The sequence below is a fragment of the Lepisosteus platostomus genome, chromosome 11, assembly GCF_059453375.1.
Source record: "Lepisosteus platostomus isolate fLepPlt1 chromosome 11, fLepPlt1.hap1, whole genome shotgun sequence".
Classification (NCBI taxonomy): Eukaryota; Metazoa; Chordata; class Actinopteri; order Semionotiformes; family Lepisosteidae; genus Lepisosteus; species Lepisosteus platostomus.
In genome coordinates this window covers 31,133,621-31,151,121 of record NC_142621.1, presented here as the reverse complement: position 1 = coordinate 31,151,121, position 17,501 = coordinate 31,133,621, and the positions used below count along the sequence as shown (strand labels likewise).

Below are 17,501 nucleotides of genomic sequence, written 5' to 3'. Positions count from 1 at the left end.
ATTCAAAACCATACTACGCAGAACTACGAGACATGTAGAGTCATTGAACGCAAAATTAAAATGATAGGCTTTTTAAAAAATGTATCAATAAACATAATAAACTTTAGCGGAAGAGAGGCGAGGCTAATCTTTATCCAGCTGGTATACTATTACTGTCATCAGAAGTTTAGAAACTGAATTTAATTTGCCAACACGTCTTGCCTTCTCTGAACTGGGTTGCCTAACAGGAAGTTAGTTGTACTCGGGTAACATATGTTTCTGCTCGCTGAATTTACCTTCTGACTCCTAAGCTCTAAAATTCATAAAGTACGAGGAAACGGAACAAAGTTAAGAGTATTCAAGTGACATTTACTTTTTTGTAATTATTAAGAAAAAATACACAATCAAATTTTCAACACCACGGGAATACATTTCTCTCTCCTTTCTTCCCTTGTCAAAGTTACTTTTTGTATGCGAACTGCATCTACAAACTGAGATAGGACAGCATTAAAATCATGCAAATATCGAGAATTTAAAAAGGCAAGAAATGACTAACATCCGCGTCCATGCTATGCTTCTCAAAACTTGCTAAAATACAGCTGTATTTCAAAATCTGTGCTTTCGCCTCTGAACAGCTACTAGTTAAACAACTGATCTTGCTTTTGTATAAATCTACATTAGGTAGCTGGAGTGGTACAAGAAATAAAAAACGGCGCTTTGCAGTGATTTCTCTCGGCTTACCTGTCCAGCGGAAGTTTGTGAACTACGGATGACCGCACCTCACCTGAGAAACAGGAAGTGTAGAAATGAAAAAGCCGTGCCAGGGAGAGCTCACCCTGTCCGTAACAGCGCTTTCTCCTCAGCTACTCCAATCTACGACCTGGACGTGTAGACAGGTGTTTATACCTGGAGAAGCACATTTGGTGCAGAATACGAACACCCAGTGTTACTTTGCTAAATCCACACATTTTCCATGTCATTATTTATACGAATAAAGCCTCCTTTTTCGTTTCATTGAAAGGGACGTTGTTAAAATAAAGCATTTGCGGTTACGAGTCTGAGAAAGAGTAATTAAATATGAATTTATGGAATATTTAACTTAATTCTAAATTGCGGTCATTTCTATTTAGTTGCCAAAAGACTATGGTACTGTACTATGGGTGTGTATTAAGTGGAGTTTTCATTGTTAGCCACTGTTATGCAACAAAATGCGTTATTTGTAAGATTAAAAAATAACCAGTTGTGTGCCTTTAAGGTGAAAGAGCTTCCCTCCTCACGTGACTTACGTGTCCGACCAGCATGGCTGCCTCCAGGAAGCGAGGCTTGTATTTACTGTCATTTTTGTGGATTTTAATTTATTTTACAAGTTCTAATGAGGCAACGGTGTCTACAGACGACGTGAAAGAGTGTGACAAACTTCTGCTTGGACAATATCCTTTGATAAGTGATAAATCCTCTGGTTTGTATTCGGGACACTGTTGTGAATTTCCCGTCATGTTAAAATCTATCTTTGTATTTGAGGTCGATATTCTAATATAAAGTCCGATTTTTTCAAAATACGTTTTGGTCGTATTGTAATAGTATGTAACTTTTGTGATATGTGTATGTGAGCAAAAAAAATCTACAGCGTCTGACGTGTGAAATACAATACGAACAAGAACAACGACTTAGAGTTGTTCGATTCCTGTAACTACGGTTATTGCTTCTTCCAGAAACGCGAGATCCTGCATATTTTGACCTACAAATCCGATTATATATATATAATTTATTGCAATTATTATTGTACAGTAAATTAGGGTGACAACACGTCCTCTTTTTCCCCGGACATGTTCTCTTTTTGAGACCTACTGTGAAATATCGGTCCGACCGGGATTTATAAAATTCCAAAAATTGTCCGTGATTTTGTTTTGCTCGTACTCAGACTATGTAAACAAACATAGGCCTACATGTTTTCGTTCGTTCCATGCATTACCGGTAGATGTTTTGAATTTACACGCAGCGTAGCCTGAAAAGGGTTTGTGTGTGTGGCTGTTTTTATGGCCATGAGAAATAACAATGTTTAACTTGTTTCATTATATTTCAAAAGGTTTTTGCAACCAAAGAGGACTTCTCCTAAGTTATGATGTCTTCATTTTTTCCTCAGATGATAAGACTTTTGTTGTGTTAAAATGAAAAACAAAGTTTAAAATAGGGCTAGATTTTTTTTCCTTGTGTGCCAATTATGGATGAGAAATGACAACTCTGCAACTGTTTAAATGTTTACTAAGAAGTTTAATAAAAAAAACTAGAGAGTTTAAATTGATTTTTGATTAGAAAAAGTAATAAAGCTTCATTACTTTGGAGGCATGTGTCGAGTGTCGATTATCCCCCCCCGTCCTCTTTTTTGAAAAACCAAAATATGGTCACCCTAAGTTAAACATTGAAGTCGTATTGGCGATTGGTTTTATCGGTAGCCTATTACTGCATGCTCGCACACCTTTGAATGCTGGGTAATCCACTAGTCTGCTGGATCATGCTTGATAAGTTTATTAAAATTGTGTCAATTCACTGAGAAGAGCCTCGTGTGATACCCCTATTAAATGAAGAGCTACATCGATGCCATTGCTTAGTCTTTATATAGTAATTGGATATGCTAGAGCGAAAAAGTCGAGGGTTAATTTTGCGAAAGTCGAGTTACAAATGAGCTGCATAAGCAGTCTCGAATCCTGGCATTTGTGCAAACAAACCTTTTGCCACATTAGGTCCCTGTTTGCTGTTTGTTTAATATAACTATCAGTATCGGAGACGATTCAGTGAAGAAATTGCTGTCCCCAGTGCCTAGGGTATTGTTGTATGTTTGTATGTGACTACCTTAATAAAAAGTGCTCCCCAAATTACCCATACCCCTGGTCTAATCTGTTTAATTGATTCAGATGTATTATGGCACTGTGTAAAGTGGACTGTTTAGAAAAATTGAATGGATACTTGCTATTCCTTAATCTTCAACACATATCTGTGCAAGGATCCCAAAATAAACGATGACACGCAAGAGCCAGAAAACTGTAAAGATCTAATAGCTTACGGTGAGTTTGATGTTAATGAACTATTATTCTAGTGTTGGTCTTCACCCACACAGTCTGGGTCTTCACTAGGTTTGTTCTTTGTTTTGGCTCCTATTGGATCCTACAGGAGCTGGCAGCTCAGACCATGTGGAACATCAAAGTGCAGTGCAGAGGGACTGTTGTTTGGTCTCTCTTTATTGTTGCACTGCTTATTTGTATCTGTGCTGTGCTCTGCACTGTATTGATTATTTCTCACTGTTTGGTGTGTCTTGAAGGCAGTTTCCATGCTGCTACTGCTGAGGGACCGCTGTCTAGATTTTGTTCTTACAACCTGAAATGATGTGTTTTAAATCACATAGCAAGGGCTTTTAAGAACCTTTATATAAGCACAGAGTGCTTGGCATGTCACGTATCTCTGAGAAGACCAAGTTCTCCAGATGGTATTATTTCTTTATAATGTCTTTAAGGGACATTTAAGAATCAGATGCTACTAGTCGCAGAAAAGTCTTGAAACTATTAGACGAAATGACTATGTCAATTTCACGTATCCTGTAGGGCCAGGGATTTATTGTTGAGTGATGCACAACTTTTGGTCTAGTGCAAGGACTCGCAAGCAATTTGTTACTGATCAAAAAAACCTGCAAGCAAACGTCTGTTCTCTAAACAACTGGCCTCAGAAGCATTTTTCTTATTTTGTAAAAGTAACAAAGCAATAGTAAACATAGTAGTGATAGTATTATTACTAGTGGTAAAAAGTTATTTTTCTTACTACTATTGAACACAAAACTGCATTAAGTAGCAAGCTGATATTATTGTTATGGAATTTTTAACTCTTTTTATGTTAAGCTGAATCTGTGTTCTTGAACCTTTTCAGTTGAGTGTTTTCCTGCCCGTGGGATAATTTGCCGGTGTCCCAATATGACAGTCATGAATTTCACAGGAGCAGAAGTTGGATTTTACAAACCTATCCCCTGCCGAAATGTGTAAGTAAACCACTTCTACATGAACATGCAATTAAAATGGAAAATCCAGGTTTACTTCTCCTTTATAAATGAAATGGCAGGCAGGAGTGTGGAGTAGTTAGGGGCTCTTGACCCATAACTGGAAGTTTTTCAGGTTCAAATCCAGGTAAGGTCCCACTGTTGTATCTGTGAGCAAGGTACTGCTCCAGTAAAAAGTCCAGCTGTATGAATGAATGCAGCTGGGTATTGCTTTAGGTGAAAGTGTCAGCCAAAGTAAATTGATATATTCTTTCATTTTTCAATGTGTTGAAAACAGAGACAAGGCAGAAGTTCATGCTTTTCCTTTATTCCTTTGAATGTTTCAGCATTGCCAGATCTCTACATCTCTCCTAGTCAAAATGAGTGAAACCCAAAGCTGCACTGACCTTGTAAAGCCCTTTCAAAACCGACCCTGTAAAATATTTCCTTTTCATAAGGAAGCCTGAGCAAGGCTTTCATATTCTAGTGCCAACATGTAAGATTCAAAGCCTCAGAAATCACAATTCTAGTATTTTTGTTTTCCTTCCGTGTTGCTAAAGACGAACTGCTGCGGAAATTCTCCAAATCTCTGCCCTTTGTTGTTGAGTAAAACTTTCAGACCTTTTCTGCCTATCATAAATGGGGATTTTTGGCCATCATATTAGCGCTTTTCAGATTATTCTCTGTTTTGTCCCAGTGAATTCATGGCTAAAGCTCTGAATTTGCAGTAGCAAATTAATCTGAGTATTCACCTTAAAGGTTAAGGGGTCTTCTTCTTGATCAGGGGTTGAAAGGAGAGTTTGCCAGTAGTTTGCTTTCCCTGGTGCCAAACACTGCAGACATGTCTATAATGTTGTTCCGTCTTGCCATTCTGTTGAACAAGGCTGCTCTGTACCAGCCCTGACACACTGCCTGAGTTTGACCACCTCATAGCTGGGCTGAAGCAGTCAGCTAGAAACAGTAGATCGCAGGAATAGACTCTCACCTGAGAAGAGGTTGGGAGCAGCTGTGTGGAGTCTCACTTATTGACCTCGTTATTTTGTCCTGTTTTGTGTGTTTAGAAGTGGTTATTCATACAAAGTTGCAGTCGCCCTGTCCCTCTTCCTTGGCTGGCTGGGAGCTGACCGCTTCTATCTGGGCTACCCAGCACTAGGTGAGTGCAGCAGCTGCTGCTACATGCCACACACACAGGCTCTTGTGTTACATCCTCCAGTCAGAAAGGCAATAACTGGCACTCCTAAACGGTATCATCTGAAGAGGAAAAATACCACTTGCATTTTTCATTTCAGTTATATACAGATTGTGTATGTGAAGTTGTTTGTACAGTACACCCTTGGTTTAACAGACTAATAGGGGAAAGGGGTGTCCATTATTGCTAAATGTCCCTTAAATCACATGTGGATCTTTTTTGGATTTTTTATCAATTGCAATCAACATAATCAGTGGCAATTGTTAAGTGCCATTTTTATCATTAATACACAAGTTATTTATTTCATGTATGGTGAATATACTATATACAATTCGCTAAAGGATATGATATTCAAACACTCAGGGTAACCAATTTGCCTACCCTCGTGTTTTAAAGCAGGTTACTTCCACAATAACAATGACCACCTTCCCTGTGAGGAAATAAAACACTAAAACACAGCACAATAAACACAGTTTGAGACAGTTCTTTTATTTTGTGCCGGGCTGTTGATAGAAATGTGGAAAGGAGCTGAGGGTGTGGGAATTCCTCATGGGGCTAGTTGTTTTGACATACTGGATATGCAGCTCCACCACACCAGAGAGATTTCATTCTGCGGAAGAGAGGCTAGTCTGTGACGTGTGACACATGGGACACTTTAGCAAACGCCGTTTAGATGCACTGTGAAGATCTGAATATTAAAAATATTAAAAATAGTTTGATGCACCAAGCATGTACAGGTAGGTCATGATTAAGTGGCCGATGTGTTCCTAAATGTATATCAAGAGAGTGTAAATTAAAAACTTAGTCCCCATAACTATAAATGTAATTTCGACAATGCATTCCGGGTATGCTCCCAAATACGGGGAACTCCCACATAAAAGCAATCACAATTAATTTATTCTCGGAAGATGGTTTACATAGTAGTACTAAAAGTTATTTTTCAACTGAATGTTCATCATTTCATGTAATTGTAGACTTCACCATTTCATTTATTTAATGTTAAGTTGAATTGTTAAGTTACATTACTTAACACTACGGTATTTCTTAAAATAACTATCAATGTCATTTTCAAAATATTGCATTGAATTTCATTTTTATTTATTTTTTCCACACAGTAACTTTGTTTTAGTTTTTTTTTTCTACAGTGTGAATACAAGGTACAGACTAAGACTATCTATACAATACACTCTTTTGAATTATTTGGTAAGAGGATGATCAATGGCTGGAAAAACTCTGAGACAAAGAAAGCTGCCTATGTGTCACCCAAGCAACACTATTCATCCAGCATGCAACTGGGAACATGCAGCATATATACAAACTCCACACATATGGTACACCCGGTCCAGAATTGGACCCTGGGCCGCCATGCTGTGAGGCAGCAATGCTGAACCAGTGTGACACCAAGTGAAAACTAGCAGTGTCCTAAAATAAGAAGTGGTATTTATTCTTGACGTATTTGAAACTAAAAATGTGCAAATTACGGTGTGAACTGAGAACTAACTAGATTAACAGGCAGCGATAAAACATGCAGACCTGCAGGCATTCTTGGATGAGAATCCCAAGGAACAGTGAAGGTTAGCTTGCCTGTGCTGGCCATGTAGCACCTGATCAGGCATACCAGGCATTGCACATGTACTTTGCCTCTACTCTTACGTCAAACTGATTGTTAATGTGACTGATTTCCTATCTCACATTTTTATTTTTAAAGTCCATATTGAAGCAGGGTAGTTAAAGTTAAAAAAGCTGCAGGTATCTGACAGGAAAGCGCGATTTGGCAGTCCCTTAAAGAGACAGGTAGTCTGCTGACTGAACGGTGGCATATAAGGAGCACACACTGATCTCCAGACATGCTTCTGAAGAAGCAGCTGTCCACCAGATGTGGACAGATCAAAGATAGAAGAAATGCAGGCGCTGAAGAAGACCTGTCATCTCATCTCATGTCATTCAGAGTTCTTTATTGTTTAGTACTGAAATGAGACATATGAAAGAAAAGTCTTGCCATGAATGGTCGGTTTGTATGGAAGTCCCAGTAAACACAGGTATGCCACTTGAGGAAATAATAGCATGTCCTTTGCCAAACATCATACCTTTTTAAAGGAGCCCTTGTGATAAGTGGATCTCATACAATGTACAATACAGACAACAGAAATATGGTATTTTGCTAATAGATGCCAGTAAGTTTTGCATTGCACAGTAATTCTCCAGGTTGCGTGCTGTTGTAAATATGTTGAACGTTTGGGGCTTGTTACCTTATTTTTGTATAAACAAAAGTGATTTTTGAATAATGTTGAATTTTGTCATACTGTGTGTAGCATCTTTTGTGTTTCAACTGTACAATTTGTATAAGATGGCCCAGGCCCTTAAAATCTGAATCAGATCAAACTGCTTTAAAGCGGGAGTGTTTTTCCATCCCTGGATTTAGCTCTTATTCTATGGGAGGTACAAAACAGCTTTCAATGATTTAAATTGGATCAGTAACCCTTTTTAGCACATTCCTCGTCTAAACCTTTAAGTGTTGTTTTCCTTTGACATTAGTCCATCCCACTATATTAGATCAAACCAAGCTTTTAGCTAAACTTCAGTATGGACTGCATTAACATTTACATAGGTTTGTGTGTTGGTTATGTAGTCCAGCTACACTACACAAAAGCTGGTGCAAGTGTAAGGTACTTTGCATGGCAAAACAAAGTTGCCTTGGCATCTCAAAGAGCACAAAAAATTAACTGACTGCACTGTGACTGTGCGAGATTAAATTAGTTGTAAGGAGAAAGTCATGCTTGGTGAGTTCAGTTTCCTTTTAAAGAAGTCAAACCATTTTAACCAGGGTTTTTGAGATCCACCTTTTGAAAGGAACAGACATCTAAACTGCTAACGCACAGCACTCCAAACTGCCCCGGCGTGGTGTGAGAAATTCACTGCTCAGTGTGAATAATGCTGTCATGATCTCACCTCAAAAGAATAAAGTATAAATAATAAATCAAATGTATAAGGCAAGCCTGATCCTGTTTGGTTTCTTTTTTTCTTTAATTACACACCTGCAGAGTTACAGAAGGAATGACACTGATGAAAGCCTTCCTTGTGTAGGTATAGAATATATTTTAGTTGGACCATGGGGCCTCTTGCTGCTGTCACGGGCTGGTTAGAGTTTTATACAGAGAAGCACCTGGCCCTGGCCTGTAGTTCACTAATTATGTTGTTTTGCTAATTAAGCATTATGGTCTGTCAAACTGGATGTTACAAGAGCAGGGTTATTGGGTATAGTCCAGAATTCTTTTGCCAGAGGCCTGTGGTTTGTTTCTTTTTTCTTTTCTTTTTAATCTTAATAGCCCACCAACCTATTAACACGTGTAATTCCCAAATGTGTAGTTATTTCAAATTCCATTTAAAATTATAAGAATGAAAATATCCTTTACAGATCTTCAGTAGTGGAGGAATGATGGTTTTCTATAAAGCCTACAGCACTGTGACTGAATGAGCATCACTGATCTAAGAGCCTCAGCTGGCTGTCCTGGATCATGCATCCACTGGAAGTGGACTCAGTGAGCTGATGCCCTGAAGAATCAAGAGTTAAATCCTATCAGGCATCTTTAGGACATCATTGATTATCAGGTTTGGTTGTTTTATAGGTAGCCTGATGCCCTTGCACAGCATGAGCAGGGCTCATCAGAGGACTCCAGCTCATGATAGGTCAATGAACGGACATGCCATGCAATGTGTTAAATGGGACCACTTTGCCCAACTTCCATTACATAAGAACCTGTTTTTTTAATGGGTGTGAAAATGTGAATTTCTGATCATTTACATTTTGGGGGAAAAAACTGCTGACACCTAAAAAAGTGGAAACATTGTTTATTTCTGTTTCAGTGTAGAAGTAATCTGTATTTGTTCCTGCCGAGTAAGATGCTGTAGAACTGTAGAGCCAGCAGGGGGAAGAGGGTTGGAATTCAACCGAGTGGATGAACTCATTGTCAGTCTCAGTACAGGATTGCTGAGATTTACAAAAATACAGTATCTATCAAGCTACTGGCAGCAAAGACCTTCATGTCATATGAAGGTTCTATTCATAAGCTTCAGTCAACCAAAGGAGCCTGTTGTGTCATACCTGAGGGTGCAACTGAGTTTTATATTGTCATTCTCCTGAAAAACCACACAATAAAAGCTTCAGTAGCTTCACAGCATTATCAGAGAGTGCACATGGGGGGGGGGGGGTTCAGTTTTAATCTTTAAAACTTAAACCTCTCAAATTAATTAGCACTTCTGTAACACATATCAAGAATTAGAAAGAAATAAAGTGCTGAACGTTTGCCCAGACACCTGAATGTCTGTTGGATTAACGTAAACACACACGCACACCTGCAAACATACTGTAAGAAACCATAAATTGCGCTGTAATTAAAGTTTATCAGGGCTTTTATTAATGGTTGTTTTTCGTTTTCCAGGACTGCTGAAGTTCTGCACAGTTGGCTTTTGTGGAATTGGGAGCCTCATTGATTTCATTTCCATCTCCATGCAGGTAAGCGAACAGTGTCTCGTGACTTCATCTGGAGAGCTCAAGCTGTGCCACACTGCTCCAGCACACCCTGGCAGCCTTATTCACTCAGAGCACCTTTCAACACACTGGTGTCAAAGTTCTCCCTGTTTGAAAGCCCAGCTAATCAAACAGAAATCAGATTGTGTTTTGAAGCAGGCTTGAGTATTTCTTTGAGCCTCTTGCAATTCCTTCACTAGAATATGAGTTTGAAAACCTAAAGCTCTGCTTCCTGTAAAGCGTATATCCTTAACTGCTCTGTGTAGCTTTAATTTGGTCTCACTGAATGCAGTGTGAAGACACAAGAGGGAGCTACCAAATTCTAATAACTGGCAAATATTCCATAAAACAAACTAAAATGGAATTATCTACTGAATGTTAAATACTGTATAGCTTTTAAATTCCTTATTTTCTTCTAGTTTTCCATTAATGTTTTGTTGCTCAGCTTTTTTTCATTGCAGTTCTTTTTAATTTTGTGTGTGGCCAAATTCACCATGTTCTTTAACCTATGATGAAAATACGTTTTTTATTCCCAATGCATCTACAGAGAGTAGAATATGTTTTGTGACTCTTGTGACAGAGTGATAATTTTCTGCATGGACCTTTCATCAGCTTTACTGTCCAAACGCAACTGCACAACAATCCCGATGAACATTTTGATTGTGTGCAGCAGACATAAAACTGGAGTGGACTGCGCTTCCTTATGAACTTAATCAAAACAACCCAAACAGATAAATTTCCACTTCAACCCCTGCAGTACCTAACGGTGTGGAGAACAGCAGAGTTTTTGTCAGGGGCTCACCAGAGATACAGAGCCAGCTTTCAGTTGAGCTGTGTGAGTGAGCTCGAGAGCATGTGGTTTGTTTGCTCAGTGCTCAGGTCTCCATCCCCAGCACACAGTCCCTGAAGACCCCTACCTCCCATTAAGGCCCTGGAGCCTGAAAGAAAAAGTGAGGCCATTCGTCATCCCGTTAGTCACAGCCCTCTCTGCGTCTGTCCTCATTAGCCCTCAGTGTTTACATGAACAGCACACGTGTGGATTCTCGCATTATGTATGGGAGACCTCTCGCCGGGATAGCGTCCAAATAGGAGCTTGACAGCCTCTGTGGGTCTTAGCTATCAGCCAGCTGTTTCAAACAGGATGTGCTCTGTTTATGGGCAGAAACTTGAATTTATACACCCAAGATTGGGTTCATAGCTTGGCGAACACAGAGTTGAAAAGTGGAAGAATTCCTCTCAAGATTCCAGTTAATGTTGCTGCTCCACCATGGAAACTTCAACACATATTTTCCCCCAAACTCTAAAGCTACATGCTTTCAGTGGTTCGTAAATGGCGGATGCATGGTTTTTTTTTTAACAGAATTTCAGTTTATTTACTAACCCCGCTTTATGATATGAATGCTTACACTTGTTTGGCAAAAATGTACTGAGATTAGCTCTCGAGTTCTCGTGATGTTTTTTTTTTTGCTAATCTTTCTCAGCTGTATCCTAACCAGCCACTGTTTTTCAATTCACATCCTTCCCAAAACACGTAACCCATACCTTGTAATATGCAGGTGTTTGAGTATTTACACATGGATCAGTTTTATTGATGAACTACTCAAGTTAGGCCTAAAACCTACATGCCATTTGGTAGCAGAGGAGTTAACATGTAGTGGTGTATTGAAAGGGAAGTGATCTGCCTTACTCTTCTCCGTGTACTGGACTTTTTTGTCTCGTGCTAAGTGGAATCTCGCTTCATGCCAAACACACCTGGATAAGGCAACCATTGGGCTATTGACATTAACTGGAACCTGAACTCCTGTGATGTGACTGAGACAGAATAGACAGACCTCCAGTTAAGGCAATATTCATTCAAGCATGCCTCATTACAGAATGCTGTCTTTCCTTTTCCACGAAAGTACGTACCAATATTTTAGTGAGTTCACCTCTTTGAGAAGCTACTCTTGTCTGAACAGGCATACTGTCCCATTGGCACTGCCTTTCAAATTAAGAGCACTTTATTATCTGGAAATTGTAAAAAATAGGGGAAAGGAATATCCTTTACATAGGAACAAAACTCATTCTTTAACAAGTCCAAATTAGATGTATGTTCAGGAAAATTAAAAACATCAGTCACCATAGTCACTGCTTAGGATTGTGTTCACTGTGATTGTAAAGTAATTAAGCTGGTGCATTGCAAACAAAAGAGGCATAACTGATTGGTACGGCACGTGTCAGTTAATAAAGAGAAACAAACAGAGAGTGATTTTGGCTAGTGCAACATACAGTAACTGAAAGGGGGTTGCCAACAAGTGGCTGCAATCTATCAGTCCACTTGTGAACCCCTGTGCTTACGATCAGTTTTTTCCCCCACACTCACTAATAGACACTGCTCTACTTCCTGTTATCCCTCTTTGTCAACATTGCGGTGTCCTTGATGCCTTTTAAGGTTAAAAGCTCTGGATACACTGGTCTTTAAATATATTTAATGCATTTCTTCCTAACGTTAGTATGAAAAGCAGTGTACTTTTCCTAAATTTGAACCATAAAAATCTTTTAATGCCCTTTGCTTAGTGTGAGAGGGTCAAATGTGGTTCCCTAAGGCCTCTGAACATTTGTGCCACCCCTTCTTTCATTGGCTTCGCTGGTTTGACTATCTGATGTACTTGAAAATCTCAACACTTGCAAGAAAAAACTATAGCTGCAGTGCCTTGAATCAATCAGCACCATTTCTAGCTGGGCCAATAATTCAAAAATCATTTCAAAGCCTACATGCTCACTGGGCCTGAGCATATTCCGTATTGTGAAGTGTTGAAGAAAAGCAGGAATAAAATACTTCCCCCTGCATGGGATGTTGCCATCAGAAGTTATCTCACACCCAGCTGGGATCAGTTGCCTTCATTTAGGAAACAACAATCGTGTCTTCACTGGCTAGAGCACCCTGCCATCTTCTTCTTTTGCCCCATGAGGGTGGCCAGCAAAGATGGATAGTTTGAGGCCATCTGGAGAAAGAGTGGTTTCTTCTGACTGTAAAAAAGCAGGAAATTTTTGGCTGAGGTGCAGTTTCTTTGACTTTTTTTGCCCTGGGAGTTTTACCCAACAGCCCTCCAGTAATGAGTCCTGAGCCTTAACCACTACTCCACACTGACCCCTAGAGAACCAGTAACTACTTTATGTCAATTTGGTTAATTGTAAGGCTTCAATCTGAGCAACCCCCAGAAGACTGTGCAGCTCTCCAGGAAGTGAGTCAGACACCTCTAGCTCAGGGTTTCTGAGCTCCAATCTTCAAGATACCCAGGAGTCCAGGTTCTGGATCCAACTAAAGACTAATGATTTCATTTTCATATCCGATTCATATATAATTTAATGTGGCCAAGTTTTCTTAGTATAAATGTGCATATTTGAGTGTTTTATATGCAATAGAACCTGTGGAGATTATAAAATAAATTAGGACCTGGCTGGTCTAAAAACTTGGAGAGCTAGGCATCCCGATGGATTGGAATTCGGAAACCTTGTGTCGGCTTAATGTTTTTTTGGCACAACTTTGAAAGAGCATAACATAAATACAGCTTGATTTAAGAGAAGGTACAGGCAAGCAAATATGGTGTTGCTCATTTATATGCTGGTAACTTCAAATCTTGGTTAGCTGCTTGTTGATGGTCTTGGTTGGTGAGTTCCATCACATGGTTAAGGAGATTGTTCCAGACACCCCCAACTCTTTGTGTAAATACAGTTTTACCCCCCCCCCCCTCCCCTTTAGTAACTTGAAATACCTGAAATAATACCCATGAAGTCTTCCGTTCCAGGCTAAACAGGTTGAGCTATTTTATTTATGCAGTACACTAGCCAAAAAAAAGACATGAGGATAAGTCATAATATCGTTTTTGCACTAGCAGACAAGATTCCAATATAAACAGCTGTATCATGATAATCCAATTGCATATTTTCCACTGGATCGCTGGAGGTCAGATGCACAGAAATTCTTCCCCTTTGAAAGTTAAAAGGTTTAAGTGAAACTCCAGCTGAATGTATTTTAATGCACAGAGGGGGTCAAAGCCATAACTCAAGCTAATACATGTGGAGAATTTAGGTTGTATTGATTAATTTTCTTAGGTGTTGCTAATGTGGGATGTGTAATCAGAGACAGAAAAAGAAAATGTCCGTCCTGACAAGAGTTACAGATCACAGAATGACCACCCCGGTTTCTTGCTGATATCTGCAATTTAAATTAAAGTATTTTTGAAATATAAATCCCAGTTCAAACAGTACAGCAGATGACAGGCCATTGAGTGCAACAAAGAATGGTCTCAGTACAAACTGAGGAAACAGCACAGAACCAACCTCAACACCCTTCCATCAGGAATCCTATAGTTGAAACACATGCTTCACACATGGCTTCATAAACCATGAACGGATCAGACAAAGACATTTCAATTATTCTGAAAAGGCCAAGGTGAACAGTGCCTATGCTATAGAAATGTGCTTTGAAAAATCTCAGAAAGACACACACAATCACCACAAAAAAGATGTGCTCTGAACATGTTTATTATTTGCAGTTATGTCCTTGTCAACCACTGCCATATTTCAGATTTATAAATGGAAATAGCAAGCAAAGTCCACAGGGCTGTATTTTGGTAATTTCTTTGAAGGATTGGACTATTAAGGCCTTAAAACTAATAGTTACCAAATCTAATTCCAACAGTAGACTGTTTCGGAGATGCAAGGGTTTTTCAAAAACTCCTTCGGTTTATGTGAAATTGTGGCTTTGCATGGGTCATTTGCTTTTGCTCTGGTAAAAGATTATACATTTTAGCCATGCTCCAATATTCCCAGTCGGGTCTGAAATATCGTTTCCCGTCCTCTGCTTAGATATTATGTCACTACATCCACCTGTATTCTCCCTCATTTTTCTCACCCAATGCAGGATTACTGTTTAACATTTCTTTACAGTTGCAGGTGAGCTGGGAGAACCTCAGACTGATAAATGTTTTTTGTCCTTTGTCAGTGGGTGCATGGTGGGCAGTAGATAACCGGCAGTAGATAAAGCATGGGAGAACAAAAGCTGGAAGTGGAGAGGAGGCAGGAGCAGGAAAGAAGCAGTATCAACACTCAGGTGGTGTGAACTGAAGAGAGGTGTGAAGTCAAAACCTGCAAATGAATAGAGAGTAGGAAATGAGTCTGTCGTTGAGAGAAGGGGGAAGGTGTGATCCTAGTTTGGGGATAATTTTGCTTTCAGGTGTCTTTCTGCAGTAGAAGTTCTGAAACCTGCTGGAAATACAAGATGTCTTCTGAGCGATCCAGAATTGTTCAGGCCTTGAATGAGCATGGTATTGGATATATATTTGCAGGTGTTGTAGCGAGTTCTGTTGCAGGGCTGACGCTGCTACCTACTTGAACTTCTTCAACAGTAGAAATAGATTTGGTAAATGGTTTTAATAGTATTTAAAATCTCAGATGCCTTACATTTGCTTTTTAGTCAGTGATCATGTTCTCAAAACCTGTGATGAATTAACTGAGAGTTCAGCTTGTTGATTTGGAATAATAATACCTAATAATACCAGCAAGGAAATTGAGTTAAAAAGTGCTGAAGTGAAAATGTTTTATTTGGAAATTTCACCTGTTGTAATTTGTTGGCAAAATTCTATGTCGATACATTTCTATACCTCTACACTAATCCAGTCTCCTTCTCACTGTTTTACAGAATATTTGCTCTGATTTAGATATTAGCAACCCCTGATAGTTTCAAACAAAAGTCAATATCATTATGTGTAGGCAACAGAATACAACAAAGTCATGCCAGAGTTAATAAAACACTTGTTACCATGACCGACTGAGCTCTCACATGGATGTCCCTGTTCAGCACATTGGTCTTGAACTCCAAACCATCCCAAAGTTATGGCGGAGAGCAAAGGTCATTGCCCTTCCTAAACCTGGAAAAGATTTTTCTTTCCCCTACAAAATCCTTGAGTGCCTTGTCCTGTAAGGCTTAATACCAGCTCTTGAAGATGTCCATACTGTAGACCTGACTGGTTTCTACAAGGAACCAGCACAACAGAAGAAGTAGTGTCCCACACTACCTTATTGAAAATGGCCTTCAGACTAGAGACAGGTGCTATGTTCCACGACTTCATGAAAGCCTACGATATGGTCCAGCACTCTCATCTTCTGTTGAAGCTGTCACATCCCCGCCCAACCCCACGGCCACCAAAATATTCCAAACACTGGTGAGCAATAGACAATTCAGAGTTAACCTCGGACAGGAAGCAAGTAACAACAGGCAAATGGACTCCCTTTAGGAACACCACTGGCTCCCCACCTATTTAATCTGTACATAAATGTCCTCCTAAAAACCACATCCCGAAAGTTCATATGTCAATGACATCTGTCTGCCAAAATAAGCTCACAGATTTAACACCATGCACCAGGTCCTAAATGACGACATATCAAAACTTGAACGGTACTCCTACATGTGGCGACCCAAACTAAGCCCTGCAAAAACAGCATCCAGCCTGTTTCACCTCCACAATGCAAAAGCAACAAAAAAGCTCAACATTTAGATTATCTGTTAAAGATTACACCACCATACTACTCCGGTATGCCTTGAAGTGACTGTAGACATTACATTACCTTAAAGACAACAGCAGCCAACAGTGTGATCTCCAGACTTGCTGGTACAACATGGGGCGCTGCCAGTACCACTCTCTGGACCTCAGCAGCAGAATGGCTACCCCTGTCTGATCAAGATCATCACGTACTCACAGAGTAGACACCCAGCATGACACCATGCACATCATCATCACTGGAATCCCACGCTCTACCCCACTCCCTTGACTCCCTGTCCTGGTAAACATTCACTCCTCCCCTCATCCAACAACTCGCAGTAATCCACAAATTCCTCAAAAAGGTCCAAAACTCTTCTCACCTGCCACTATGTGAGTAAATATTCAATTCACCACAACACGTCTGTCTTCAGGAAAACCATTGTGGAAAAACACTCTACACAGCTGGTCCAGAAGCTATTGTTTGCCTCAGGCATGTTGCATTTGTAAATAAATTATGTACAGTGTCAATTGAGGGCATTCTTCAGTGCAGTCTCTGCTGTGAGGTTTAAAAAGCAGTGATACAAAGGTCTCCCAGAGTCTCCCTCCTCTCCTTACCTGACGATCAGATTCAGAAGAACAGTACCTTATCAGTTGTCTTTCGGTTTTTCAGTTTTGACAGCGGTACCTTTTGATACCTTTTGGCCTTTTGAAAAGGACAAGCTATAGTGCTCTACATAAATATTCACCCCCTCCCAAAGATGTTCCAGTTTGTTGAGTTCTGAATAATATATCTACATTTGTAAGTGGATATATCTAATTAAAACATTCACTGAGTGAAAGAAGATAAATGTCTGCAAACCTGCAAAGAACAATCAAAATCACTAAGTAAACGAGAGCCCTGGTAGAGGCCGATGTATTAATTGTAAGATCTTGTAAAAAGTCAATAAAATGGGACTGATCACACATGAAAAATGCCTTCATCGTGAAGTCTGCATATTTGAGGTAAGAGGAAAAGTTTGGCCTTGCCCATGTTATTTCCTCTTTTATTTGAAAGAAGAGGTAGCACACACTAGTCAGTAAGGTGGCATGGTGGCATAGCAGTGCTGGGGCCCTGGGTTCAGTTCCAGACCTGGGATGTGAACCACATGGAGTCTGCATGTTCTCCACATCTTTTCATCCTTGCCTGGATAGGCTCTGGCTCCCCTGTGACCCTGAATACGAAGGAGAGCTTAGAAAATGGACGGATGGAAGTAGAACATA

General features: G+C 39.7%; 2 protein-coding genes across 6 annotated transcripts in view; one reads left to right on the top strand and one right to left on the bottom strand.

Moving 5' to 3' along the window:
• Positions 1-857, bottom strand: part of patj (PATJ crumbs cell polarity complex component) — a 223,598-nt gene extending 222,741 nt beyond the window's left edge. For all 4 annotated transcript variants that reach the window (XM_088599125.1, XM_088599129.1, XM_088599126.1 and 1 more), the window contains exon 1: positions 721-857. The gene's annotated coding sequence lies outside the window, so the exon portion shown is untranslated. The remainder of the gene's footprint in view (positions 1-720) is intronic.
• Positions 858-1,127: 270 nt separating this feature from the next.
• The window catches only part of tm2d1 (TM2 domain containing 1), a 28,693-nt gene continuing 12,319 nt past the window's right edge, over positions 1,128-17,501 (top strand). For both annotated transcript variants that reach the window (XM_088599130.1, XM_088599131.1), the window contains exons 1-5: positions 1,128-1,414; positions 2,973-3,041; positions 3,895-4,003; positions 5,062-5,153; positions 9,629-9,702. In XM_088599130.1, coding sequence (XP_088455256.1) covers positions 1,279-1,414; positions 2,973-3,041; positions 3,895-4,003; positions 5,062-5,153; positions 9,629-9,702 — 480 coding nt within the window. In that variant the 5' untranslated portion in view covers positions 1,128-1,278. The remainder of the gene's footprint in view (positions 1,415-2,972; positions 3,042-3,894; positions 4,004-5,061; positions 5,154-9,628; positions 9,703-17,501) is intronic.